The 22535-nt window shown below is 64.9% G+C and overlaps 1 protein-coding gene across 1 annotated transcript; it reads left to right on the top strand.

Annotated features, from left to right (window-relative positions):
* Positions 1–669: 669 nt before the first annotated feature.
* Positions 670–22043, top strand: NEURL4 (neuralized E3 ubiquitin protein ligase 4). Its single transcript, XM_069799750.1, is given in 30 exon segments — positions 670–930; positions 2051–2447; positions 3045–3125; positions 3951–4135; positions 4990–5101; positions 5347–5435; positions 6192–6264; positions 7153–7441; positions 8322–8503; positions 9403–9488; positions 9568–9730; positions 10036–10234; positions 10724–10800; positions 10915–10993; positions 11768–11937; positions 12405–12533; positions 12999–13144; positions 13722–13937; positions 14387–14485; positions 15388–15537; positions 15820–15957; positions 16734–16892; positions 17471–17551; positions 17553–17651; positions 18162–18252; positions 18578–18685; positions 19100–19241; positions 20083–20195; positions 20655–20820; positions 21635–22043. Coding segments are annotated over 30 exon segments (4419 nt in total). The 5' UTR covers positions 670–723; the 3' UTR covers positions 21828–22043.
* Positions 22044–22535: the final 492 nt, after the last annotated feature.

Here is a 22535-nt window from a genome sequence, read left to right as displayed (position 1 = left end):
GATTGTGCTCTTTAACACCAAGTTTGACCCCAATCCGGGCACAGGAGTGGGCCTGGAAGCGCACCCCCCCACCCAAACCCCTACTTTTAGTTAATTAGCCTTCAATTAGCCCATAATTAATGCCTAATTAGCTGCTAATTACATCGTAATAGCTCCTTAATTACTCCGCGATGGCCGCTAATACCTCAGAACCAGTTTATTTCCGTCGCGAATGAGATCCCAGCGCTAATTAACACCCCCCACACACCCCCTCCCCGGCCGCGGCAGCCCCGTAATTAGCTCAGCTTCATTACCGGGGATTAATTAGCGGCGGGACCGCGGCGTTGCCAGGCAGGGCCCGTCCCCATGGCAACTGTTGCCGAGACGTCAAGCGGCCGGCTGGCGCGACGGTGCCGTAAATGTGACTCGGGGCCAGGGGTGGTGGGGGAGCGGGGGTGCCACGCTGCCGTAAAGCGCGGGGAAAGGGTGGCGGGGTGAGGCGGGGGGAGAGGAGAGGCGGAGGGGAGCTGGGGGGGAGCTGGGGGTCGCGGTACAAGGGGGGGGGGGATGGTCGGGCCGTGAAAAACCCCGGAGAGACGCGGCGAAAGAGGGGCTAACCCCCGCGCCGCGCCACTCCGCCGTCAAGCGTGCCGCGTCGCGCCGCGCCGTAAAAAAGTCGCAAAGCCGGTCGGTGGGGTGTGGGGGGGAAAGGCCCGCCGGTACCGTGGAGCGCGGCGGAGCGCGATGGCGGCACCGGGCCCCGGTGGGGCAGGCGGGGGCCCGGGGGGTCCCGGGGAGCTGCACCCCCGTACCGGGAAGCTGGTGTCGTTGTCTCAGGGGGGTCGGAGCGCGGCCCGGGCCCAGCCGGGTCAGGAGTTTAATCACGGGCTGGTGTTGAGTCGCGATCCGCTGCGACCCGGCCGCGTCTTCACCGTCCGCATCGACAGGAAGGTGGGGGGGGACTGGGAGGGCTGGGGATGGGGTGGTGAGGGGGTCTGGGGGGAATGGGAGGGCTGGGGAAGAGGGAAGTGGGATGAGTAGGAGGAGTGGAGAAGAGAGAACTGGGTATAACTGGGGTGACTGGGAGGACTGGGGAAGACGGGACTGGGGGTAAATGGGATGATTGGGAGGACTGTGGAAGAGGGGACTAGGGGTAACTGGGATGACTGGGAGGAGTGGGGAAGAGGGAAATGGGTGTAACTGGCAGGACTGGAGAAGGGGGTGCTGAGGGTGACTGGAAGGACTGGGGAAGAGGGGACTGGGGGGAACTGGGGGAACTAGGAGGACTGGGAAAGGGGGGACGGGGAAGACTGGGGGGGCATTGGGAGGACTGGGGAAGGGGGTGCTGGGGGTGATCTGGAGAACTAGCGGGCACTGGGAGAACTGAGGAAGGGAGGCTGAGAGTAACTGGGGGGACTGGGAGAACTGGGGCAGAGGGTACTGGGGGTAACTGGGAGAACTGGGGAAGGGAGTGACTGAGGTGACTGGGAGGGCTGGGGAGGAGGGGCTGGGGCTGACTGGGAAAGGGGATGGGGGGGTGACTGGGAAGACTGGGAGGGACTGGGCTTTACTGGAGAGGGGGGACTGGGGTTAACTGGGAGGACAAGGGGGAGGGACTGGGGAAGAGGGGGTTGGGGCTGACTGCGGAAGGCCTGGAGGCAACTGGGGGAACCGGCTGTAACTGGGGTGGGGGAAGGGGCACCCCAACATGGACTCTCAGCACCCCCCCCCACGTTGGGGCCCCCCCTTTATTGGGGCTCCCCAACATCAGGCAATGCCCCCCCACACCAGAGCCCCCAGTGTCGGGGTAACACAGACACCAGCGTTGGGGGGCCCTTGACCCCCCACATTCTCCCCTCTTCTATACCAAGGACCCCCTTAACCCCCCCATTTCCCCCGTTCCCCTCCTTACCTCCATTGCTCCCCCTTTACCCACCCTTTTGCCCCCCTTTCCCCCCCCAAGGACCCCCTTACCTCCCATTTCCCCCCATTCCCCCCATTTCCCCCTTACCGCCCCATTCCCCCCTTTCCTACACCAAGGCCCCCCTTAACCCTTTCTTCCCCCCCCCAGGTGAACTCCTGGAGCGGCTCCATCGAGGTGGGGGTGACGGCTCTGGATCCGGCTGAATTGGATTTTCCCAGTAGTGCCACCGGTCTCCGGGGGGGTTCCTGGGTCGTCTCCGGTTGTTCCGTTCTTCGGGACGGTCGATCTTTAAGGGAAGATTTTGGGCCAGATTTAGATGCTTTAGGGGAAGGAGATCGAGTCGGGGTTCAAGCCACCCCGGCGGGGGAATTACGGCTTTGGGTAAACGGGCGGGACTGGGGGGTCGCGGCCGCCGGGTTGCCCCCCCGTGTTTGGGCCGTGGTGGATCTCTATGGGAAATGTACCCAGGTTACTGTTGTCCCCCCCGAGGTGGCTGGACCCCCCCCCGCCCCCCCTTTACCACCGGTACCCACGCCCCTGCCGGGTAATTGGGAGTGGGGGGGGGGGGATTTGGGGGTCTGGGGGGGTATTTGGGGGGGTGCTGGAGGGGGAATTTGGGGTTCTAGGGGGTATTTTGGGGGATGGGGGTGATGGGGGGGGTTGGGGGGTCTAGGGCATATTTGGGGGGGCTGGGGGGTGATGGGGGGATTTGGGGGTCTAGGGGGCTATTTGGGTGCGTGATGGAGCGGGGATTTGGGGTTCTACGGGGGACTTGGGGGGCTGGGGGTCAGGGAGGGGGGATTTGGGGGTCTGGGGGTGATGGGGAAGGAGACTGGGGGGATTTTGAGGGAATTTTGGGGTATGGGGATAGGGGATTTGAGGGGGTCTGGGGGCGTCCAGGGGTGATGGGGAGGCAGGCTGGGGGGATTTGGAGGGAATTTTGGGGTATGGGGATATGGGGAGGGGGATATTGGGGAGTCTGGGAGTGATGGGGAAGAAGACTGGGGGGATTTGGGGGCTGTTTTGGGGCATGGCGATATGGGGAGGGGGGATTTGGGGGGGCTGGGGGAGCACTGGGGTTACTGGGGGACATTACTGGGAGGGCACTGGGGTTACTGGTGCCCCCCCTGCTCCCTCCCAGCGCTGCCCCCTGCCCCGGCCCCGCCCCGGGCCCAGCCCCGCCCTGACAAGTTCCCAGACAGCCTTGACCCCCCCGAGGGTGGTGAGTGACAGGGGGCGGGGCCACTTCTAGGGGTGGGGCCACAGTCAGCTGTGTCTGGGAGGGGGTGGGGCTTGTCACCAGGGGGTGTGGCCAGCTGCAGGGGGCGGAGCCTTTGTCACCTGTCTGTGTGGGTGGTGTCTCCTTGGGGGTGTGGCCTCATCCCAGATGGGTGAGGCTCAGTGGGTGGAGTTGGCTGGAAGGGGTGGGGCTTTCACCATCCTCACCTGCAGCTGTGGCTGGGAGAGGGGAGGGGACTTGTGGGTGGAGCCTCTCCAGGGGGTGGGGTCAGTGGTGTTGGGGGTGTGGCCTCTCACGGGGGGGTGGAACCTTTCGTCTCCCGACTTGCAGTTATGGAGTCTCTTCCAAGTGGGTGGAGTATCTTGAAGGGGTATGGTCTCTTTTGGTGGGTGGGGCTTGTCCTGTGGGTGTGGTCTGCTGGGCAGGGCCTGTCCTGATGAGGGGTGGGGCTTGTCTCAATAGGGGCGGGGCCTCTTGGGGTGTGCCAAACCACAGGAGGTAGATGCTTTGTTATTTTTTTTTCTGAAACATCTGATAAATAGAGATTTCAGTGGGTGTGGCTTGTGTTTGTGGGTGGGGTTTGTGTGAAAAAAGGTGGGGTCTCAGGGGGTGTGGTCTCTCCAGGGGTCACAGCCCACCTCAGGAGGTGGAGCTTCCACCACTCTAGATTGCCATAATGAATGGATAGAGGGGTTCTCTGGAGGGTGTGTCCCCTCCCAGAGGGTGTGTCCCCTCCCAGAGGGTGTGTCCCCTCCCAGAGGGTGTGTCCCCTCCCAGAGGGTGTGTCCTAACTAACCCCACCCACAGGTGCGGCATGGGCGGGGCCAGGGGCTCCGCTGTCCAATGAGGCGCTGCTGTTCCATGAGAAGTGCGGGGCCCTCATCAAACTGAGCAATGGGCACAAGACAGCTGAGCGCCGGCGGCCCCTCGACGAGTTCAACAATGGCGTCGTCCTCACCAACCGGCCCCTGCGCGATGGCGAGATGTTCGAGGTCCGGGGGTTCTTTGGGGGTCTTGGGGGGCATCATGGGGCTTTTTGGGCCATCACTGGCATCCTGGGTGGTCGTGAAGGGGATTTGGGGGGTCCTGGGTGGCGTCTTGGGGGCATCAGGGGTGTCCTGGGTGGTCATGGGGGGTCCTGGGGGGCATTATATGGGGCCTGGCTGGCATCATCAGAGTTTTTGGGGCATCAGGCTGGTCTTTGGGGCATTATGGGGGTCCTGGGGGGGCTTGGGAATGTTCTGGTGGTGTTGTGAGATTGCTGAAGGGCACCACAGGGCTCCTGGGGGGGCTTATGGTGGTCATGGGGGTCTTAGGAGCACCACAGGGGTCCTGAGGGCGGTCATGTGGGGGTCCTGGGTGGTTGTGTGGGGTCTTACAGGGGTCCCTGGGGCATTATGAGGGTCCTGGGGGGCCTCACGGGGGTCCTGAGTGGTTGTGGGGGTCTTATAGGGCACCTGGGGGGGCATCATGGGGGTTCTGGGGGGGCTTTGGGGTCAGGGGGGCATCATGGGGACCTTTATGGGGGTCCTGATTGTTCTTGGGGTCTCAGGGATGTTCTGGGGGGTCTTGGGGAGCATCACAGGGGTCCTGGGGGGGTCTTGGTGCATTGTAGGCATCTTGGGGGGGTGTCGTAGAGTTGGGGGGGGCTGGGGGAGAGCACTGGGGACCTGAGAGTGTCTTGGGGACATTTTTGGGGTCCTTGGGGCAACTGGGTGTCCCATGGGGTATTGGGCGGGCTGTGAAGCACATGGGAGGGAATTCTGGGGGGTGTCAGGGGATCCTGGGGGGGGGGTGGGGGTCCCTTGACACCCTCCCCCTCACCCCATGACACCCCCTGTCCCAGATTCGTATCGACAAGCTGGTGGACAAATGGTCGGGTTCCATTGAGATCGGGGTGACGGCGCACAACCCCAACAGCCTCGAGTACCCCGCCACCATGACCAACCTCCGCTCCGGTGAGCCCCCCCTGGATGCCTGGGACCCCCCCAGATGCTTGGGTCCTCCCCCAGAGTGGGGTGGGGGGCCCCCCGGATGCCTGAGTCCCCCCAAGACCCCCAACGGTAGAGCTGAGGCTCCCTGAATGCCCTTAGAAAAGGGGTGGGGGAGTTCCCCAATGCCTGGGTCCCCCCCAGAGGGGATGTGGGGGAGTTCCCTGGGTGCCTGGGTCCCCCCCAAGACCCCCCCCACTGCACCCCTCCAGGTACCATCATGATGAGCGGCTGTGGGATCCTGACCAACGGGAAGGGGACGCGGCGCGAGTACTGCGAGTTCAGCCTCGACGAGCTGCAGGTGACACCCCCAGGGCACCCCAAAATCAGGGGGACCCCCTCCAAATCAGGGGGCGACCCCTGAACCCCACCCCCAGGACCCCCAAAACACCCCCAAACCCCCATTGTGCTCCCCTGGGGGTTCCAACCCCTCCCTTGGGGTCCCCTAAAATCGGGGGGACACCCCAAACCCACCCTGGGATCCCCAAAGTCCCCCTGAGGCCCCCCAAATTTGGGGGAGGACCCCCAGGTTCTCTCTAGAACCCCCAAAAGCCCCCTGAGGCCCCCCAGAATCAGAGGGATCCCCCTTCAACTCCCCTGAGATTCGCAAAACCTCCCCAGGGCCCCTGAAAATTGGGGGGACCCCCCTTAACGCCCCCCAGAGACCTCCAACTCCTCATTTGCCCCCCCCCCATCTCCACTGTCCCCTGCAGGGGTTTGGGGGAGGTCCCAGCGACGTCAACCCCCTCCTGCACCCCCAATTCCCCCCTTGGGACCCCCAAACTCCTGCCTCCACATCTCTATTGTCCACTGCAGGAGTTTTGAGCGGGTCCCAGTGATGTTCTCCTGCCCTGCTTGTGTCCCTGCTGTCCCCACCATCCCCTGCAAGAATTTTGGGGGGGTCCCACCAATGTCCCTCCTCCATCTCTGCACCCCCAACCCCTTGAGGACACCCTGGGGATTGGCGGGGGCTCCCAATCCCCGCCCCAAATCCCTCCCCTCAGATTTTTGGGGGGCCTCTTGTCACCCATGTCATGTGTGTGTGTTCTCCCTGCAGGAAGGGGACCACATCGGGCTGACGAGGAAAGCCAACAATGCCCTCCACTTCTACATTAATGGCATCGACCAAGGTGGGGGGACACAGGGACACCCCAAGGGGACACATAGGGACATGGGGACACACCCCCCATACCCCCAGGGGTCTCTTGAAAGTCCCCAAATTGGCATCTTGGGGCTGAGAGGGGACATGGGGACACCAAGGTGGCTTTGAAGATGTCTGTGTCCATGGAGCATCCCCCATGTTGATGCCCCATGACCTTAAGGGACCCCAGGTGGTTCTTGGGGACATCTTCATCCATGGGGTGTCCCCAGTGTTGATAGCCCAGGACAGGGAGGGGACATGGAGACCCTAAAGTGGCTCTTGGGCCTGTCCCCATCTGTATGGTGTCGTGCAGGTTGACACGTCATGAGTGGGAGGGGACGTGGGGACCTCAAGGTGGCCCTTGCGGACAACCCCATTCTCAGGGTGCCCCCCATGGTGACACCCATAACCTTGAGGAGACAGACCTCAAAGTGGTTATTAGTGACGTCCCCAGCCCTGGGGTGTCCCCCACGTTGATTCCCCATGATCTTGAAGGGACATAGGAGACCCCGGACTGGCTGTTGGGGACATTTCCATCCCTGGAATATCCCCAAGTTTACACCCTATGACCTTGAGGGGACACAGAGACCCCAAAGTGGTTCTTAGTGATGTCCGCAACCCTGGGGTGTTCACCAAGTTGGTGCTGCACAACTGGGAGGGGTCCAGGGTATCCCCAGGGTGTCTGTGGTGGCACCTCCATCCATGGGGTGTCCCCAACATTGAAACTCTATGACTGGGAGGGGACACAAGCGATCCCAAATTGGTTTTTAGTGATGTCTCCATCCATAGGGTGTCCCCAGTGTTGACACCCCATGATCTCGAGGGGACCAGGGTGTCCCCAGTGTGGCTGCGGTGACATCCCTCTCCCTGTCTCCAGGGGTGGCAACGACGTTGACGCCACTGGTGGTCTACGGGGTGGTGGACCTCTACGGGATGGCGGTGAAGGTGACCATCGTCCACAACCACAACCACAGCGACCGCTTGCGGCGCAACAATGCCATCCTGCGTGCGTTGTCACCCGAGGGTGGCCGGCGTCCCCTCACGTCTCCCCAGCCCCCTGCCGGGCCACCCGCCGGGCCCCCACCGCCCCCTCGTCTCCTCTTCCACCCCAACTGCGGGCAGAAGGCAGCCATCGTCAACGAGGGGCGCACGGCTCTGCGGCCACAGTGAGTGACGTGGGGGGATGCTGGGGGACATGGGGAGGGACGTGGGAGCTTGGGGGGACCTGGGGACACTGAGGGGTGCAGAGGGAACGGGGACAAGGGAGGGGAAGATGGTCTTGTGGTCACAGCGAGTGACCGTGTCTCCTTTGATGTGATGGGTCCATCCCTGGTGTCCCCAGCTCTGGTGTCCTTGTCAATGCAATGGACCTGTCCCTGGTGTGCCTGTTGACGTTGTGTTCCTGTGTCCCCATCCCTGGTGTCCTCATCAACATGTTGGACCCCTCCTTGGTGTCTTTGTTGACGTTGTGTCCTTGTGTGCCCATCCTTGCTGTCCCTGTTGACGTGATGAACCCATCCCTGGTGTCCTCAATGACGTTGTGTCCCTGTGTCCCCATTCGTGCTTTGTCTGTTGACGTGATGGACCCGTCTCTGGGATCTGTGCTGACGTTGTGTCCTTGTGTCCCCATCCCTGGTGTCCTCATCAATGTAGTGGACTCATTACGGGTGTCCCCCCTGACATTGAATCGTTGTGTCACTGTTTCTGGGGTGTGTGTTGACATAACGAGCTCATTTCCAGTGTCTTTACTGACACGTCTTTGTGTCCCCGTGTCTGCTGTCGCTGTTGACGCGATGGACCCATCCCTGGCATCCCTGTTGACATTGAGTCCATGTGTCCCCATCCCTGGAGCCCTCATCAACGTAACGAACCCATCTCTGGTGTCCTTGCTGACGTTGTGTCTTCGTTCCTGGTGTCCCCCATTGATATGATGGACCCATTCCCTGTGTCCCTGTTGATGTGGTGTCCCCATGTCTCCGCTGACATGATGGACCTATCTCTCGTTCCACCCTGCCCCCCCGGGTGACACGATGTCCCTGTCCCCAGCGCGACAGATGACTTCAACCACGGGGTGGTGCTGAGTGCCCGGGCGCTGCGGGACAACGAGCTCTTCCAGGTCCGCATTGACAAGATGGTGGACAAATGGGCCGGGTCCATCGAGATTGGGGTGACCACGCACAACCCTGCCTACCTCCAGCTGCCCTCCACCATGACCAACCTGCGCTCAGGTGGGTCCCTGGCATCTCTAGGGGCTCCCCAACGTCCCCATGGGGTCACCACCCACCACCCTATCTACCCTCAGCTGCCCACCAGCATTACCAACCAGTGCTCAGGTGGGTCCCCAACATCACCATGGGGTCCCTATGGGGTCCCCAACGTCCTCATGGGGTCACCACCCACACCCCTGCCTACCTCCTCCTGCCCTCCCACCATGACCCACCTGCATTCGGCTGGGTTCCTGATGTCCCTGAGGGGTTCCAAACATCTTTCTGGGGTCCCTACAAGGCCCCCAGCCACCCCAGGTTGTTCCCAGCCACCCCAACATGTCCTCTAGGCATCTTGAACCATTCCAGGACATCTTCAGTCACTCCGGAGTGTCCCTGGGGCATCTAGAGCCACTCCAAGGTGTCCCCAGGACTTCTTGAGGCACTTCAGGGTGTCCCCAGAGCATCTCATACCACTCAGCTATTCCTGGGTGTCCCCAAGACGTCTCCAGCTTCTCCTGAGTGTCCCCAGAGTGTCACCAGCCACCCTAGGATGTCCCCAGGACATCCCCAGCTAGCCTTAGGTGTCCCCAGGTCATCTTGAGCTGCTCCAGAAAGTCCCCAGCGCATCTTGAGTCACCCCAGGGTGTCCCCAGCCACCCCTGGGTGTCCCTGGGGCATCCCCAGCTACTCCAGGATGTCCCCAGAGTGTCTCCAGCCACCCGTTTGTGTCCTCAGGGCATCTCCTACCACTCCAAGGTGTTCTCAGACACTCTGCCTTCTCCCCAGGGTGTCTCCAGCCACTCCAGGGTGTCCCAAGGGCATCTCATACCACTCCAGGGTGTCCCCAACCACTCCAGGGCATCCTCAGCCACCCTTCCCCTCCATGGGTCGTGTCCCCAACCCCGTCCCTGTCCCTGCAGGCACCTGGATGATGACGGGCAACGGTGTGATGCACAACGGCACTACCGTCCTCGACGAGTACGGCCACAACCTCGACCGCCTCAAGGTGGGACAACCCGGACGCCTGGGTCCCTGGTTGGGACCTGTCGGTGTCCCCCCTCCCCGGGTGACGTGCATCCCCGCAGGCGGGGGACACGGTGGGGGTGGTACGCAGGGACGACGGTACCCTCCACTTCTTCGTCAACGGGGCGGCACAGGGACCCGCCGCCTGGAACGTGCCCCCCAACGTCTACGCCGTGGTGGACCTCTACGGCCAGGCTGCCCAGGCCACCATTGTCGAGGACGGCGGTGAGCTCCTGGGAGGGACACTGGGGATGTAGGGGCTTGGGGCGGGGCACGTGGAGAGGTCAGAGGTGGAGTTTTGGGGGGCTTGGGGGCATCAGGGTGTGGGTTTGGGGACACTGGGGTTTTGGGTTTAGGGGGGATGGGGGTCCTGGGGACATCAGGGTGTGGGTTTGAGGAACATTGGGGACTCCAGTGTGCAGGGCCACCGGAGGGCAATACTGGGGTGCAGGGCTGGAGCTGGGGGTGCAGGGAGATTGCTGGAGCCCTGACATTGGGGATTCACGGGTCATTTGTGTGTGTCCCCCAAGAGGTGACCTCGCTGGCAGGTGATGGTTCGGAGGGGGACACCCCGGGGTCCCCCGAAAGTCCATCCCCGGGGGGTTCCCCTAGTGACCTGCGGTTCCACCGCCTGCACGGTACCAACGCTGTCATCACCAACGGCGGGCGCACCGCCCTGCGCCAGAACTGCCGCTCCGAGTTCAATGATGCCATAGTCATCTCCAACCGGTCAGGGGCACCCCAAAAATCCCCACCCTGCACCCCAAAATCCCACCTTGCACCCCAAAACCTTCTCCTGCACCCAAAAACCTGACTATGGGTCCCCCAGTGTCCCCCAATGCTGTCCCCACGTCCCCCAGCCGGTGCCAGAACTGCCGCTCTGAGTTCAGTTGCATCATTGTCATCTCCAACCAGTCAGGGGCACCCCAAAAACCTCCCTCTGCACCCCAAAACCTTTTCCTGCACCCCAAAACCTGGCCACGGGTCCCCCAATGTCCCCAAGTGTCAGCCCCAAGTCCCCAAATCTGTGCCAGAGCTGCTGCTGCAAGTTTGATAATGTTATTGTCATCTCCAGCCGGTCGGGGCACCCCAAAACCATCCCCTGCACCCCAAAATACAGCCCCAGGTCCCCCAAATCTGCCCACAACCTTGTTGCCACCCCGTTGTCCCCCTCCTACCCCCCCAAGGTTTTGGGGTGACCCCCCCGGTGTCCCCCAGGGCGCTGCGGGACGGGGAACTCTTTGAGATTGTCATCCAGAAGATGGTGGATCGCTGGTCTGGCTCCATCGAGGCAGGTGAGAGGGGACAAGAGGGGACACGGAGGGGAGGGGGTGGGGGGGGTCCCCCACACCCTTCCCCATCTCCTGTCCCCCCCTCCATGTCCCCTGTCACCCCTGTTGTCCCTGCAGGCGTCACCGCCATCCGCCCCGAGGACCTGGAGTTCCCCAACACCATGACGGACATCGACTACGACACCTGGATGCTGAGGTGAGGAGGAGGGGGACACGCTGGTGTCACCTGGGGGGGTCACCTCAGTCCCCAAGGGGCCTTACTGGGTCACCAGGTTCCCTGAGGGGTCCCTGTCCATCCCTCTTTTGTCCCTGACCTCCTCTTCTGTCCCCAAGAGGCCAGGTCTATGTTCTTGGTGTCCCCAAGGGGTCACGTCTGTCCGCAAGGCGTTGTGCTGGCTCATCAAGTTCCCCAAGGGTCCGCAATTGTCCCCAGGGTCCCTGGGTTGTCCCCGAGGGAATGTGTTAGTCCCCAGGGTCCTCATCTGTCCCTAAGGGTCCTCATCTGTCACCAACTGTCCCCATCTGTCTCCAGGTTCCTGTCCATCCCCAAGGGTCCCCATCTGTCTGTCCCTAAGGGTCCCTGCTTATCCCCAAGGTCCCCATCTGTCCCCAGGAGTCCCCGTGTGTCCCCAAGGGAACACGTCTATCCCCAGGTGTCTCCATCTGTCCCCAGGGTCCCTGTCCATCCCCAAGGATCCTCATCTGTCCCTAAGGGTCCCTGCTTGTCCCCAGGGTCCCCATCCATCCCCAAGGATCCCCATGTGTCCACACAGTCCTTGTCCCATCTCGGAGGGTCCCCGTCTGTCCCCAAGGGTCCCTATGCATCCCACAGTCCTTGTCTGTCCCCAAAGGTCCCCATCCATCCCCAAGCATCCTGCTGGGCCACATGAGCCCCGAGTGCTTTCTTGTCCCCTTGTCGTCCCCCCCAACCTTTCCTCGGTGTCCCCACAATGTGCCTGTGTCCCTGCAGCGGGACGGCCATCATGCAGGACGGTAACACCATGCGGAACAACTACGGCTGCGACCTGGACTCATTAGGGACGGGTTCGCGCATCGGGATGATGCGGACGGCACGGGGCGACCTGCGTTACTTCATCAACGGCGCCGACCAAGGCGTCGCCTGCTCGGGGCTACCGGCAGGTAAGGGGACAGCTTGGGGACGCGGCAGGGACACGGGGACGAGGACAGAGCTAGGGGACACGCACACGCGGGGTCCTGCGTTGGCACGATGTGCTCGGTGCATGGGGATCTGTGATGGTCTGGGGTCCCCAGGGGACACGGGGGGGACATATGGGGATGGGGACGTGGGGATGGGGACGCTGGGGGGGGACACAGGGAGGACACTGGGGATGGGGAAGGGGTGATGGGGGGACAGGGATGGGGACATGGGCTCCCATGTCAGCGTGATGTGGTCCTGGGGACCTGAACCGTTCTGGTGTTCCCTGGGGACGTGGTGGGGGGACACGGGGGACAAGGATGAGGACACGGGGGGACGTGGGGACAGGGACATGGAGAGGGACATGGGGACAGGAGCATGACAGACACGGAGGAGCATGAGGATGTGGGGACGGGGCCATGGGGGGTGACACGTGTCCCCGTCCCTGCAGAGGTGTACGCGGTGGTGGACCTCTACGGCCAGTGCGTCCAGGTGTCCCTCACCGGGGCCACCGGCCCGGCCGACAACAGCCTGACCACCAGCAGTGCCACCGAGAAGGCTTGTCCTCTCCCCTCCCCAGGTAGGGGATACCGGGGGGGGGTGGCGGGGTGAGGGGGGGCACGGGTGTCCCCATGGCTGTGGCCCTCAATGGGGTGATGATGTGTCCCCACTCTGGGTGATGTGTCCTGGCTCCCCCCAGTGTGACGTGTGTGTGTGTGTGTGTGTCCCCTGGGTGACGTGTCCCCACTCTGGGTGATGTGTGTCCTGTCCTATCCCCCCAGGGTGACGTGTGTCCCCTGGGTGACGTGTCCCCATTCTGGGTGACGTGTGTGTGTGTCCCCAGGTGACATGTCCCCCCCAGGTGACACATCAGCCGGGACACACACACACACACACGCGCCTCACTCAGGAGCTGATGTGTTCCTCAGTGACACCCCCCATGTTCCCCCCACGGGTGACATCCCACCTGCCACGCCCTCCCCCTCCCGCTGCCACACCCTCCTCTAACCCTGCCCCTTCTCTCCCTGCCCCCCCCCCCCTCCAGCCCCCGGCCCGTGCCAGCGTTTCCACGGCCGCTGCGGGCAGAACGTGGCGCTGGGGGCGGAGGGGCTGGGAGCCGCCAGGGTGGCCGGCTACTGCCATGGCCTCGTCTTCAGCCGCTCCCACCTCCGGCCCGGGGAGCTCTTTGAGGTGGGTGGGGCCCCGAGGGACACGCCCACTGGGGTGGGGTCAACCGGGTGGGAGGGGTTGGGGAACGGCCACACCCCTGCATGGTGGAAAGGGGGGGGGAATGGTGGGAGGTGCGATGTCTCTTTAAGAAAAGTGGGCGGGGGGCCCTAGGGACACGCCCGCGGGGTGGGTGGGGTCACCTTGGGGGGAGGGGTTGGAAAGTAACCACACCCCTGCATGGTGGAAGGGGGGGAGCCGTGGGAGCTGTGGTGTCTCTTTAAGAAAAGTGGGAGGGGTTAGGGGGCTCCTCCCCCTGCATAAGCCCCGCCTCCTCCCCGCTGCGATTTAACCCTGGCAGTGGCTCTGCCCGGGGTGGGAGGAGCCTTCTGGAGCCACGCCCCCATGAGACCCACCCCCTCCCCAGCCCTGATTTAACCCCTTGTTACCCAGCTACAACTCAACCCGAGAGCGAGCCATAGATCCGCCCACAGCGGGTGGCACTTTTTGGCAGCCACACCCACGGTGGGAGGAGCCTTTTCGTAGCCCCGCCCCTTCCCTAAGCCCCACCCCCACCTACCTTTAACCCTTGCCCTGCCAGGTGCGGATCGAGGCGCTGGACGAGCGCTGGGCGGGTTCGGTGCGGCTGGGGCTGACGGCGTTGCCCCCCGGGCAGGGCCCCCCCGGCCCCCCCGCCCTGCCCGCCACCCTCCTGGACCTGCCCGCGCCCCCCACCTGGGTGGTGGCGGGGGCCGAGGTCCGGCGCAACGGGACCCTCACCCGCCACAACTACGGCGTCTCCCTCGACCGCCTGGCGGTGAGTTGGGGGGGGACGGACAGGGGGGTCTCCAGGGGGGTCCTGGGGCATCAGAGAGGTCCCCAAGGGGGTCTTGGGAGTCCCAGGGGGGTGTTGGGGGGTCAGGGAGGTCCCTACGGGGGTCTTGGGGGTCTCGATGGGGGGGTCAAGGAGGTCCCCAGAGGAGTCTTGGGGTCCCAGGGGGGTCCTGGGGGAGGCAGGCAGGTCCCCAAGAGGATATTGGGGGTCCTAGGGTGGGTCAAGTAGGTCCCCAGGGGGGTCCTGGGGCTCCTGGGCGGGGCAGGAAGGTCCAGTTGGGGTCCTGCAGGTGTCAGGGAGGTCCCCAGGGGGGTCTTGGGTGTCCTGGGGGGGCTCAGGGAGGTCCCCAGGGGGGTCCTGGGGGTCCCTGGGGTGGGGTTGGGGTTCGGGGGGGTCCTCGGAAGGGTCTGACGGGTGCCCCCCCCCGCCAGGTTGGGAACCGTCTGGGGGTGCGGCGCGGCCCCGATGACACGATGCACATCCTGGTAGATGGGGAGGACATGGGCCCCGCCGCCACCGGCGTCGCCAAGGTAACACCCCCGTGAGGTCACACACCCTGCTCTGATGTCACCCCCTTCCACGTTACTCCTTTGATGTCCCTCCCATAGTGTCACTTCCTGTGATGTCACCCCCGCAGTGTCACCTGATGCAGGGCTCCAGGGTCACCAGGAGCTCTCTGACCTCATTTCCTGCCTGGCAGGGGCATGGCTGTGGCATCATGAGGTGCTCTGACCTAATTTCCTGCCTGGGAGGGGCATGGCTGTGATGTCATGAGGCGCTCTGACCTGACTTCCAGCCTGGGAAGGGCGTGGTTGTGATGTCACGAGGCTCTCTGATATCACTTCCTGCCTGGGAGGGGCTTCACCATGATGTCACTCCGTTTCATGAGCTCATTTTTTATTTGGGAGGGGCACAAGTATGATGTCATAGAGCTCTCTGATTTCAGTTCCTGGCCAGGAGCAACCTGGCCGTGATGTCACAGGGCAACGTGACCTCACTTCTTTCCTGGGATGAGCTTTGTTATGATGTCATCAGGTTAGGTGACCTTGCTTTGCTGCCGTAGAGGTGCTTTGATCTGATGCCATTTCATTTCCTGACCTCACTTGCTACTTGGCAGCGGCGCAGCTGTGATGTCATAGAGCTCTCTGACCTCATTTCCTGCCTGGGAGGGTCCTGACCGTGACGTCACAGGGCTCTGTGATCTCACTTCTTGCCTGGGGATGGTGCTTGGTTGTGATGTCGCTGAGTTCCCTGACCTCGTGTCCTGCCCGAGAAGAGAGTGATAGCGATGTCGCAGGGCTCTGTGACCTCACTTTGTGCCTGGGAGGGCCTTCGCTGTGATGGCACTGGCTTCCCTGAACTCATGCCATGCCTGGGAGGGGCAGGGCCATGACGTCATGCGCTGATGTCGCCGCCTCTCCCCTCCCCGCAGAACGCCTTTGTGGCGCTGGACCTATACGGGCGGGTGACGGCCGTCTCCATCGTCAGCGCGGGGGGCGGGGAGGGGGGGGGCAGCAGCGCCCCTTCCCCCAGCCCCTCCCCCACCCCCAGCCCCTCCCCCACCGCTGGGACCCCCCTCGCCGTGAGTGGGGGGGCACTGGGAGGGGACTACAGAGGCACTGGGGGGGACTGGGAAGGGACTAGAGGGGCACTGGGGGGCAACTGGGAGGGACTGGGGGTGGCTGGGGGGCTTGGGGGGAGCATGGGGGGGGCACTGGGAGGCTCAGGGAGGGGGGATGGGGGGGACTGGGAGGGAACTGTGTGCTGTGGAGAACCCCAAATCCCCGTTGGCCCCCCCCTTTCCATTTTTGGGGTGCTCCCATCCCCCCAACCCAGTCCCTGACCCCATGCCCCTCCCCCCCAGGGCCCCCCCACATTTTTGGGGTGCCACGGCAAGAACATCCTGCTCTCCAACGGGAACCGCACGGCCACCCGCGTCTCCAGTTACAACCAGGGACTGGTGCTGGTGGGACAGCCCCTCCCCCCCGGCCGCCTCTTCCAGGTACTGCCCCTTTCCCAGGCAGCCAATGGTAGCCCTGCATTGTTATGAGCTCAGAGGAAAGGGAGGTTGGGAGGGAGGTGATGATGTCACACTGGGCTGGCCAATGGCTCTGTGTCCTGATGAGGTCATGGCCGAGGAGTGGGAGATTGGAGGGGGGCCGGGGGCGTGTCTCTGCGTGTGAGGTCATATGGGGCGGCCAATGGCGGCAATGCGGCAATGTGGGGTCAACAGGGGTTGTGATGTCACGCCGGGGATGGCCAATGGCGGCGCTGCAGCTGCGTGAGCTGACCAGGGACTATGATGTCACACAGGATTGGCCACTGACGGCACTGCAGCTGTTTGGTGTCGCTGTGATGTCACGCGGGGCCGGCCAATCACTGCTCACCGGGTCCCCCTGACATCACACTGAGCCGTCCAATCTGATGGCAGGGGTCCTGTGTGATGCTGGATCGTGACATCACAGTGACATCACAACGATGTCACAGACGCTCTTAAGCACAGGGACAGTCGCTGAACCCACGGTGGAGCTCGTTGATGGGCGGGGTGGAGGGGGGTGGGCCCTGAGGGGGCGGTGACATCACTGGAAGGGGTGATGACATCGTGGGGGTGTGATGTCACCCACCCCCAGGTGCGCACGGTGGGCTTGGGTGCTGGGGGCAGTGACCTGGGGGGGGGGGGGGGGGAAGGTGACGTCATGGGGGGGTGGGATGCCGTCACAGGGAGGTGACGATGTCATGACGACGTCACGATGGCATCATGCTGCCCCCCCCCCCCAGGTGCAGATCGACGCCCTGAACCCGCAGTGGAGCTCTTCGCTGGCCCTGGGGGTGACGGGGGCCCCCCCCGGGCGCGGCCCCCTCCCTGCCTGCGCCGCCGGCCTCAAGCGCTCGGCATGGCTGCTCCAGCGCCGCAGCGTCTTCCACAACGCCCGCAAGGTGGGGGGGGCACCCCGAAACGCACCCCGCCGCGGGGCAGGGGGGGACAGGGCACGACACCCGGGAGCCCACCTCCCAAACCTCCGCAGGACACCCCACCCCTCCCAGGGGACCCCAACACCCCCCCAAACCTCCTCGGGACATCCCCCCCCCTTTCCCCGGGGGGGGTCCCCAATTTTTTGGGCATCCCCAAGGGGGTTCCCCCATCCCTAGCGTTGTCCCCCCATCCCCAGAGACCCCCTATTCCCAAGCCCCCCCCATTCCCAAGCCCCTTTTGCCCCCATGGCCCCCCCCCATCCCCAAGTCCCCCCCTGTTCCCAAGCCCCCTTCACCCCCAGGTGCCCCCCCCCCCCATTCCCAGGGCCTCCCCATTCCCAAGCCCCTTTTGCCTCCAGGGGCCCCTGCATCCCCAAGTCCCCTACACCCCTAGGTGACCTCCCCCCCATTCCCAAGGCCCCCCCATTCCAAACCTCCCCCATTCTCAAGCCCCTCCAATCTCCTTGGAGGGGCAGATCCCCTCTCACACCACTCGGGGGCCCCCCCTTACATTCTGGGGGTGTCGTGTCCCCCCCCCGCAGATCTGTGAGAACTACGGCCCCAACCTGGATGCGCTGCCGGCGGGGACGCTGCTGGGGCTGCTGGTGGACGGGGGGGGGGCGGCTCCATCTCTACGTCAACGGCTGCGACCAGGGGGTGGCGGCGGGGGGGGTCCCGGCCCCCTGCTACGTCCTGCTCGACCTCTATGGCCAGTGCCAGCAGGTGGGGAGGGTACCCTGATTTCTGAGCACCCCAGGGACTTGGGGGGGCACCCACCTCCTCAGGGATCCTGGTATCCCGCCCCCCCAAAAAGGGACCCAGGCGTCCGGGGAGATCCCCCCCCTCCCAGAAAGGGTCTGGGGGGGACACCCCAATTTCTGAGCACCCCAGGGACACCCATGTCCAGGTGGGGGAAGCCCCCCCCCAGAAAAGGATGCAGGTGTCTAGGGAGATTGTCCCCCCCCCCGCAAAGGGTTCTGGGGGGGGCACCCCGATTTCTGAGCACCCCAGGGACCCCCATGTCTGGGTGGGGAAGCCCTTAGCCCCCCCCCCAAAATGGACCCCAGGGGAGCACCCCCCCAAAAAAGGACCCAGCTGTTCAGGGAGATCTTCTCCCCCCCCCCCCCCCCCGCCCCAAAGGGACCCATCCCCTCAGGGATCCTGGTACCCCCCCCAAAAAAAGCACCTCAGGCATCTGGACCCCACTGAGCCCCTGTGTGTGTCCCCCCCCAGGTGACAATCGTGTCAGAGACGCCGGATGGGGGGGGCCCCAGTGGGGACCCCCGGACACGGGGGGACGTGGAGAAGGCCGATGTGGTGGATGGTGAGTGGGGGGGGCACGCCCAAAGCGGGGGGCTGGGGGGGGTCAGGGACCCCCAAAATGGGGTGTGGTGGGGAGAGGCAGGGATTGCTGGAATCTATGGGGCTGGGGGGGTCAGTGACCCCTAAAATGGGGGGGAGGGAGGGTCAGTGCCCCCCCCAAATCCATGGAGTTTGGGGGGGACTCAGAGACCCCCAGATCTATGGGGCTGGGGGGGCTCAGGACCAAACCAGAGCGGGTGTGCCCATTTAAAGCCCCCACCCTTGGGTGTGGCCCTGCAGTGCCCCACCCCTGGGCGTGTCTAACAGAAGCCCCGCCTCCTCACTAGGGATCAAGGAGAGCCTCTGCTGGGCCCCCCCCCTGGCCGGGCCCCCCCTCAAGCCCTGCGAGTACCAAGCTCTCTGCGCCCGCTTCAAGGATCTCCTGCTGCTGCCCGGTGCGCCCGTGCCCCTGGGTGCCCCCCCCAAAAAAGGGTGGGGGGGTCCTAGGCCCTTGGGTGCCCTTCCCTCAAAGGGTGGGGGGGTCCCAGCCCCCTGGGTGTCCCCCTGGGGTTGAGGGGTGGGGGGCCTGGATGCTTGGGTGCCCTGGGGAGGGTTTGGGGTAACCCCCTGACCCCTGGGTTCCCAAAGGATGGGGGTCCCAGATGCCTGGGTGCCGCCCCCCAACTTGGGTCCCTTTGCAGGGGGTTGTGGGTCCCAAATACCTGGGTTCCTTTGAGGGGGGGATCCCCCCAGAAACCTGGGTGCCCTGGGGCTGGGGGTCCCGGATCCCTGGGTGCCCCCCCCCCCCCAGACACCTAGGTCCCTTGGGGCGTTGGGGTCCCCCCTGACCCCCCCAAACTACCCCCCAGATGAATATTTCACCCCCGAGCCCCGGCGCAGTCTCTGCTTCTGCGAGTCCTGCCAGCAGCTCCGGGGGGAGGAGGGGTGCCGGCGGGGGGAGGGTCCCCGTGACCCCCCCGTCCCCCTCGGCTGGTGTCGCTTCAGCCTCCGGTGAGTTGAGGGGGGGGTCTTGGGGGGGCCCTGGGGGGGTCTAAGAGGAGGTTTGGGGGCTCTAAGAGGGGTTTTGGGGTGACTTTGGGGGGTCCTGGGGGGATTGCAGGGGTCCTGGGGGGGGGTCTAAGAGGGATTTTGGGGGGAGTTGGGGGGTCCAGGAGGAGTTTGGGGGGGTCTTGGGGAGGTCGGGGTGTCAAAGAGGGTTTTGGGGGGGTCTGGGGGGATGTCGGGGGGTTCTGGGGGGGTTGGAAGGGTTCTGGGGGGGCCTTAGAGGGATTTTGGGGGGTTGCAGGAGGGGTTTAGGGGGATGCAGGTGGTCCGGTGGGGGATTGGGGGGCTCTAGGAGGGGTTTAAGGGGGGGGCTTTGGGGAGTCCTGGAGGGGTGTGGGGGAGTCCTGGGGGGATCTTGGAGGAATCTGGGGGCCTCTGGGGGGGTTTGGGGGGTCCAGGAGGGGTTGGGGTGAGTCCTGGGGGGGATTAAGGGGGAACTTCGGGTGTCCGGGAGGGAGGATTGAGGGGTCCTGGGGGGCTCTATGAGGGGTTTAGGGCGTGCTGGGGGGGTTGGGGGTGCCCGGGGGGTCCAGGAGGGATTTGGGGAGGCATTGGGGGGGTGTTTGGGGGTCTTGAAGCAGTTTGGTGGGCATTGGGGGGTCTGGGGCGGTTTGGAGTTCCCATGGGAGGTTTTGGGGGTGCCGGGGGGGGGGTTGGGGTCCCGGGAAGGGTCTAGGGAGACCCCGAGGGCTTTGGGGGTGCCGTGGGGGGGGTGGGTGTGTTTGGGGGTGCCAAGGGGGTTTTGGGGTGCCCCTGCCCCCCCCCGCCCCCCCTTTGCCCCCCCCAGGACGAAGCCGCGGCTGGAGGCGGGGGGAGCGTGGCAGAAATGGCCGACGGCGTACCACGGCACCAGCGCCGGCGCCGTCCGCCGTCTGCTCGACCAGGGCGAGCTGCTGCCAGGTGGGGGGCGCGGCGTGGTGTGCCGGGGGGGGACGGTACCCACGGCCCCCCCAGGACATCCCCAGAGCCCCTCCCAACCTTCCCCCTCAGGGGACCCCAGCATCTGGGGGGTGGACACCCCCATAGCCCCCCCTAAACCCCTCATATCCCCCATAGCGCCCCTATAGCCCCCCCATAGCGCCCCCACGACCCTGCCATAGCCCCCACATACACCCCCATAACCCTGCCATAGCCCCCTAGACCCCCCATAAGCCCCCCATACCCCCCCATAATGCCCCCACAGCCCTTCCATAGCTCAACCCGCCATAGCCCCCCCGTAGCCCCCCTATAGCCCCCCATAAACCCCCCATAGCCCACTATACCCCCCATAGGCCCCCCAGAACCCCCCCTTCCCCCCCCCGTACCCCCCCATCACCCCCCCTCCCCCCCACTGACCCCCCCTCCTCTCCCCCCCCCCAGGCCCCTGGTCCATCCTGAGTGGCCCGGCCAAGGCGGAGCCCTCGGGCGGAGCCCTGCGTGGTAACCCCGCCCCCGGGGCGGGGCCTCAGACCTCGGCCCCGCCCCGCCTCGTCCTCTCCCCCGCCCTGCGCTACGCCACCCTCGAGCCCTTCGCCACCAAAGTGCAGTATGTGGGCGGGGCCTGGGCGGGGACGGGGTGGGCCTGGGGAGGGGGCGGGGCCGGGGAGGTGGGCGGGGGCTCGGGGAGGGAGGGGGCGTGGGCGGGTTTCAGCAGCAGGGAGGGGGCGGGGCTTTGTGGGAGAGGGCGGGGCTGGAGTGGTTCCCCTTTGGGGTGGGTGAGGCTATGCAAATGAGAGGCGGGTGGGCGGGGCTATCCTGGGAAGGGTTTCCCCTGGAAACCATGGGAGGGAGGTGGGGCTTTTGTGGCAGGAGGCGTGGCCATGCAAATTATAGCCTAGGTGGGTGCAGCTCCTGTAGAAGCAGCTGGGAGGCTTTATGGGGTGGGGCTATGCAAAAGATTCCCGGAGTGGGCGTGGTTATGCAAATGATCCCATACTTGCATGCGGCCTGAAAGGGCCTGGTTCCCTCCCGGGGGGATGGGTGTGACCATTGGGGGCGTGGCCTACATGGGGGCGTGGCCTATCGCTGTCCCCGCCCCCAAGCTTATAGTGCACCCGGGGGCATGGCTATGCAAATGAGTCCTTAGCCTTAAAGGGGCCGATTCCCCCCAGGAGATGGGGTTGGGTGTGGCCTATGGGGGGTGTATCCTATCGGTGTCCCCACCCCCCCAGCTTCCAGCCATTCCCGGGGGTGGGTGGGCGTGGCTATGCAAATGAGCCCACCACCACGCGTAGCCTTAAAGGGGCCAGTCCCCCTCTGGGCGTGGTGGGGCAGATTGGTGGGGGGGGTGTTTCTTGGCATGGGCGTGTCTAAGGGGCAGGCGGGGTGGGCGTGTCCTAACGCTGTCTCCACCCCCGCAGCTTCCGGGACCCGGGCTCTCAGCGGGCGCACGGGGCGCAGGTGGCCTTGGAGGTGTGCGTGCGGCCGGGCTCCTTCCGGGCCGGCCCCCCCTCGCTGCGCCCCCCCGAGGGGCTGGACCCCGCCGAGCTCGAGTGGGTCACCAAGGAGCCGGGGGCCACCGTCCTCTGCGGGCTGCTGGTCCGCGTCGACTGACGGGGGGGGGACGGACGCCTACCCCCCTGCCCCCCTTCCCAGGGCTGGGGACACCCCCTAGATGGGGGGACACCCCCCCCATAGGGATGGGGAACCCCCTCGAGAAGATGGGGACCCCTCTAAGGACAGGGACACCCCCCTCAGGGATGGGGAACATCCCCCCTCCATTCCAAGGGATGGGGAACCCCCCCTTAGTTGGGGACCCCCCCAAGATGGGGAGACCCCCCCCACCAAGGGGATAGGGTGGGGACCCCCCCAAGAAGATGGGGAACCCCCCCCAAGAAGATGGGGAACCCCCCCCAGGGATGGGGAATGCCCCCTAAGATGGGGACCCTTCCTCTAAGTGGGGACCCTCCCCAGGTATAAGGAACCCTAATGGGGATGGGGAGCCCCCCCCAAGAGGATGGGGAACCCCCCCAAGGACAGGGACATCCCCCCCCCATGAAGGAGACCCCCCCATGGGGGCAGGGACCCCCCCAACACAGGGAGCCCCCCTAAGACACAGCCCCCCCACCCCAAAAACATGGACCCCCCCCCATGGGGATGGGGACCCCCAGGTTGGGGACCCCCCCCAGGGAAAAGGACCCCCCCCAATTTGGGGACACCCCCTCCTGTGCTGGGGACCCCCCTGGGGCTTTTGGGGGGTCTGCCCCCTCCCCAATTATTGGGGACCCCTGTGGTACCCCCCATGTGGACCCCTCCTGTCCT

The sequence above is a fragment of the Haliaeetus albicilla genome, chromosome 13 (assembly GCF_947461875.1).
Source record: "Haliaeetus albicilla chromosome 13, bHalAlb1.1, whole genome shotgun sequence".
NCBI classification, from domain to species: Eukaryota; Metazoa; Chordata; class Aves; order Accipitriformes; family Accipitridae; genus Haliaeetus; species Haliaeetus albicilla.
Note: the sequence above shows the minus strand (reverse complement) of the source record. Positions and strands in the feature narration are given on the sequence as shown.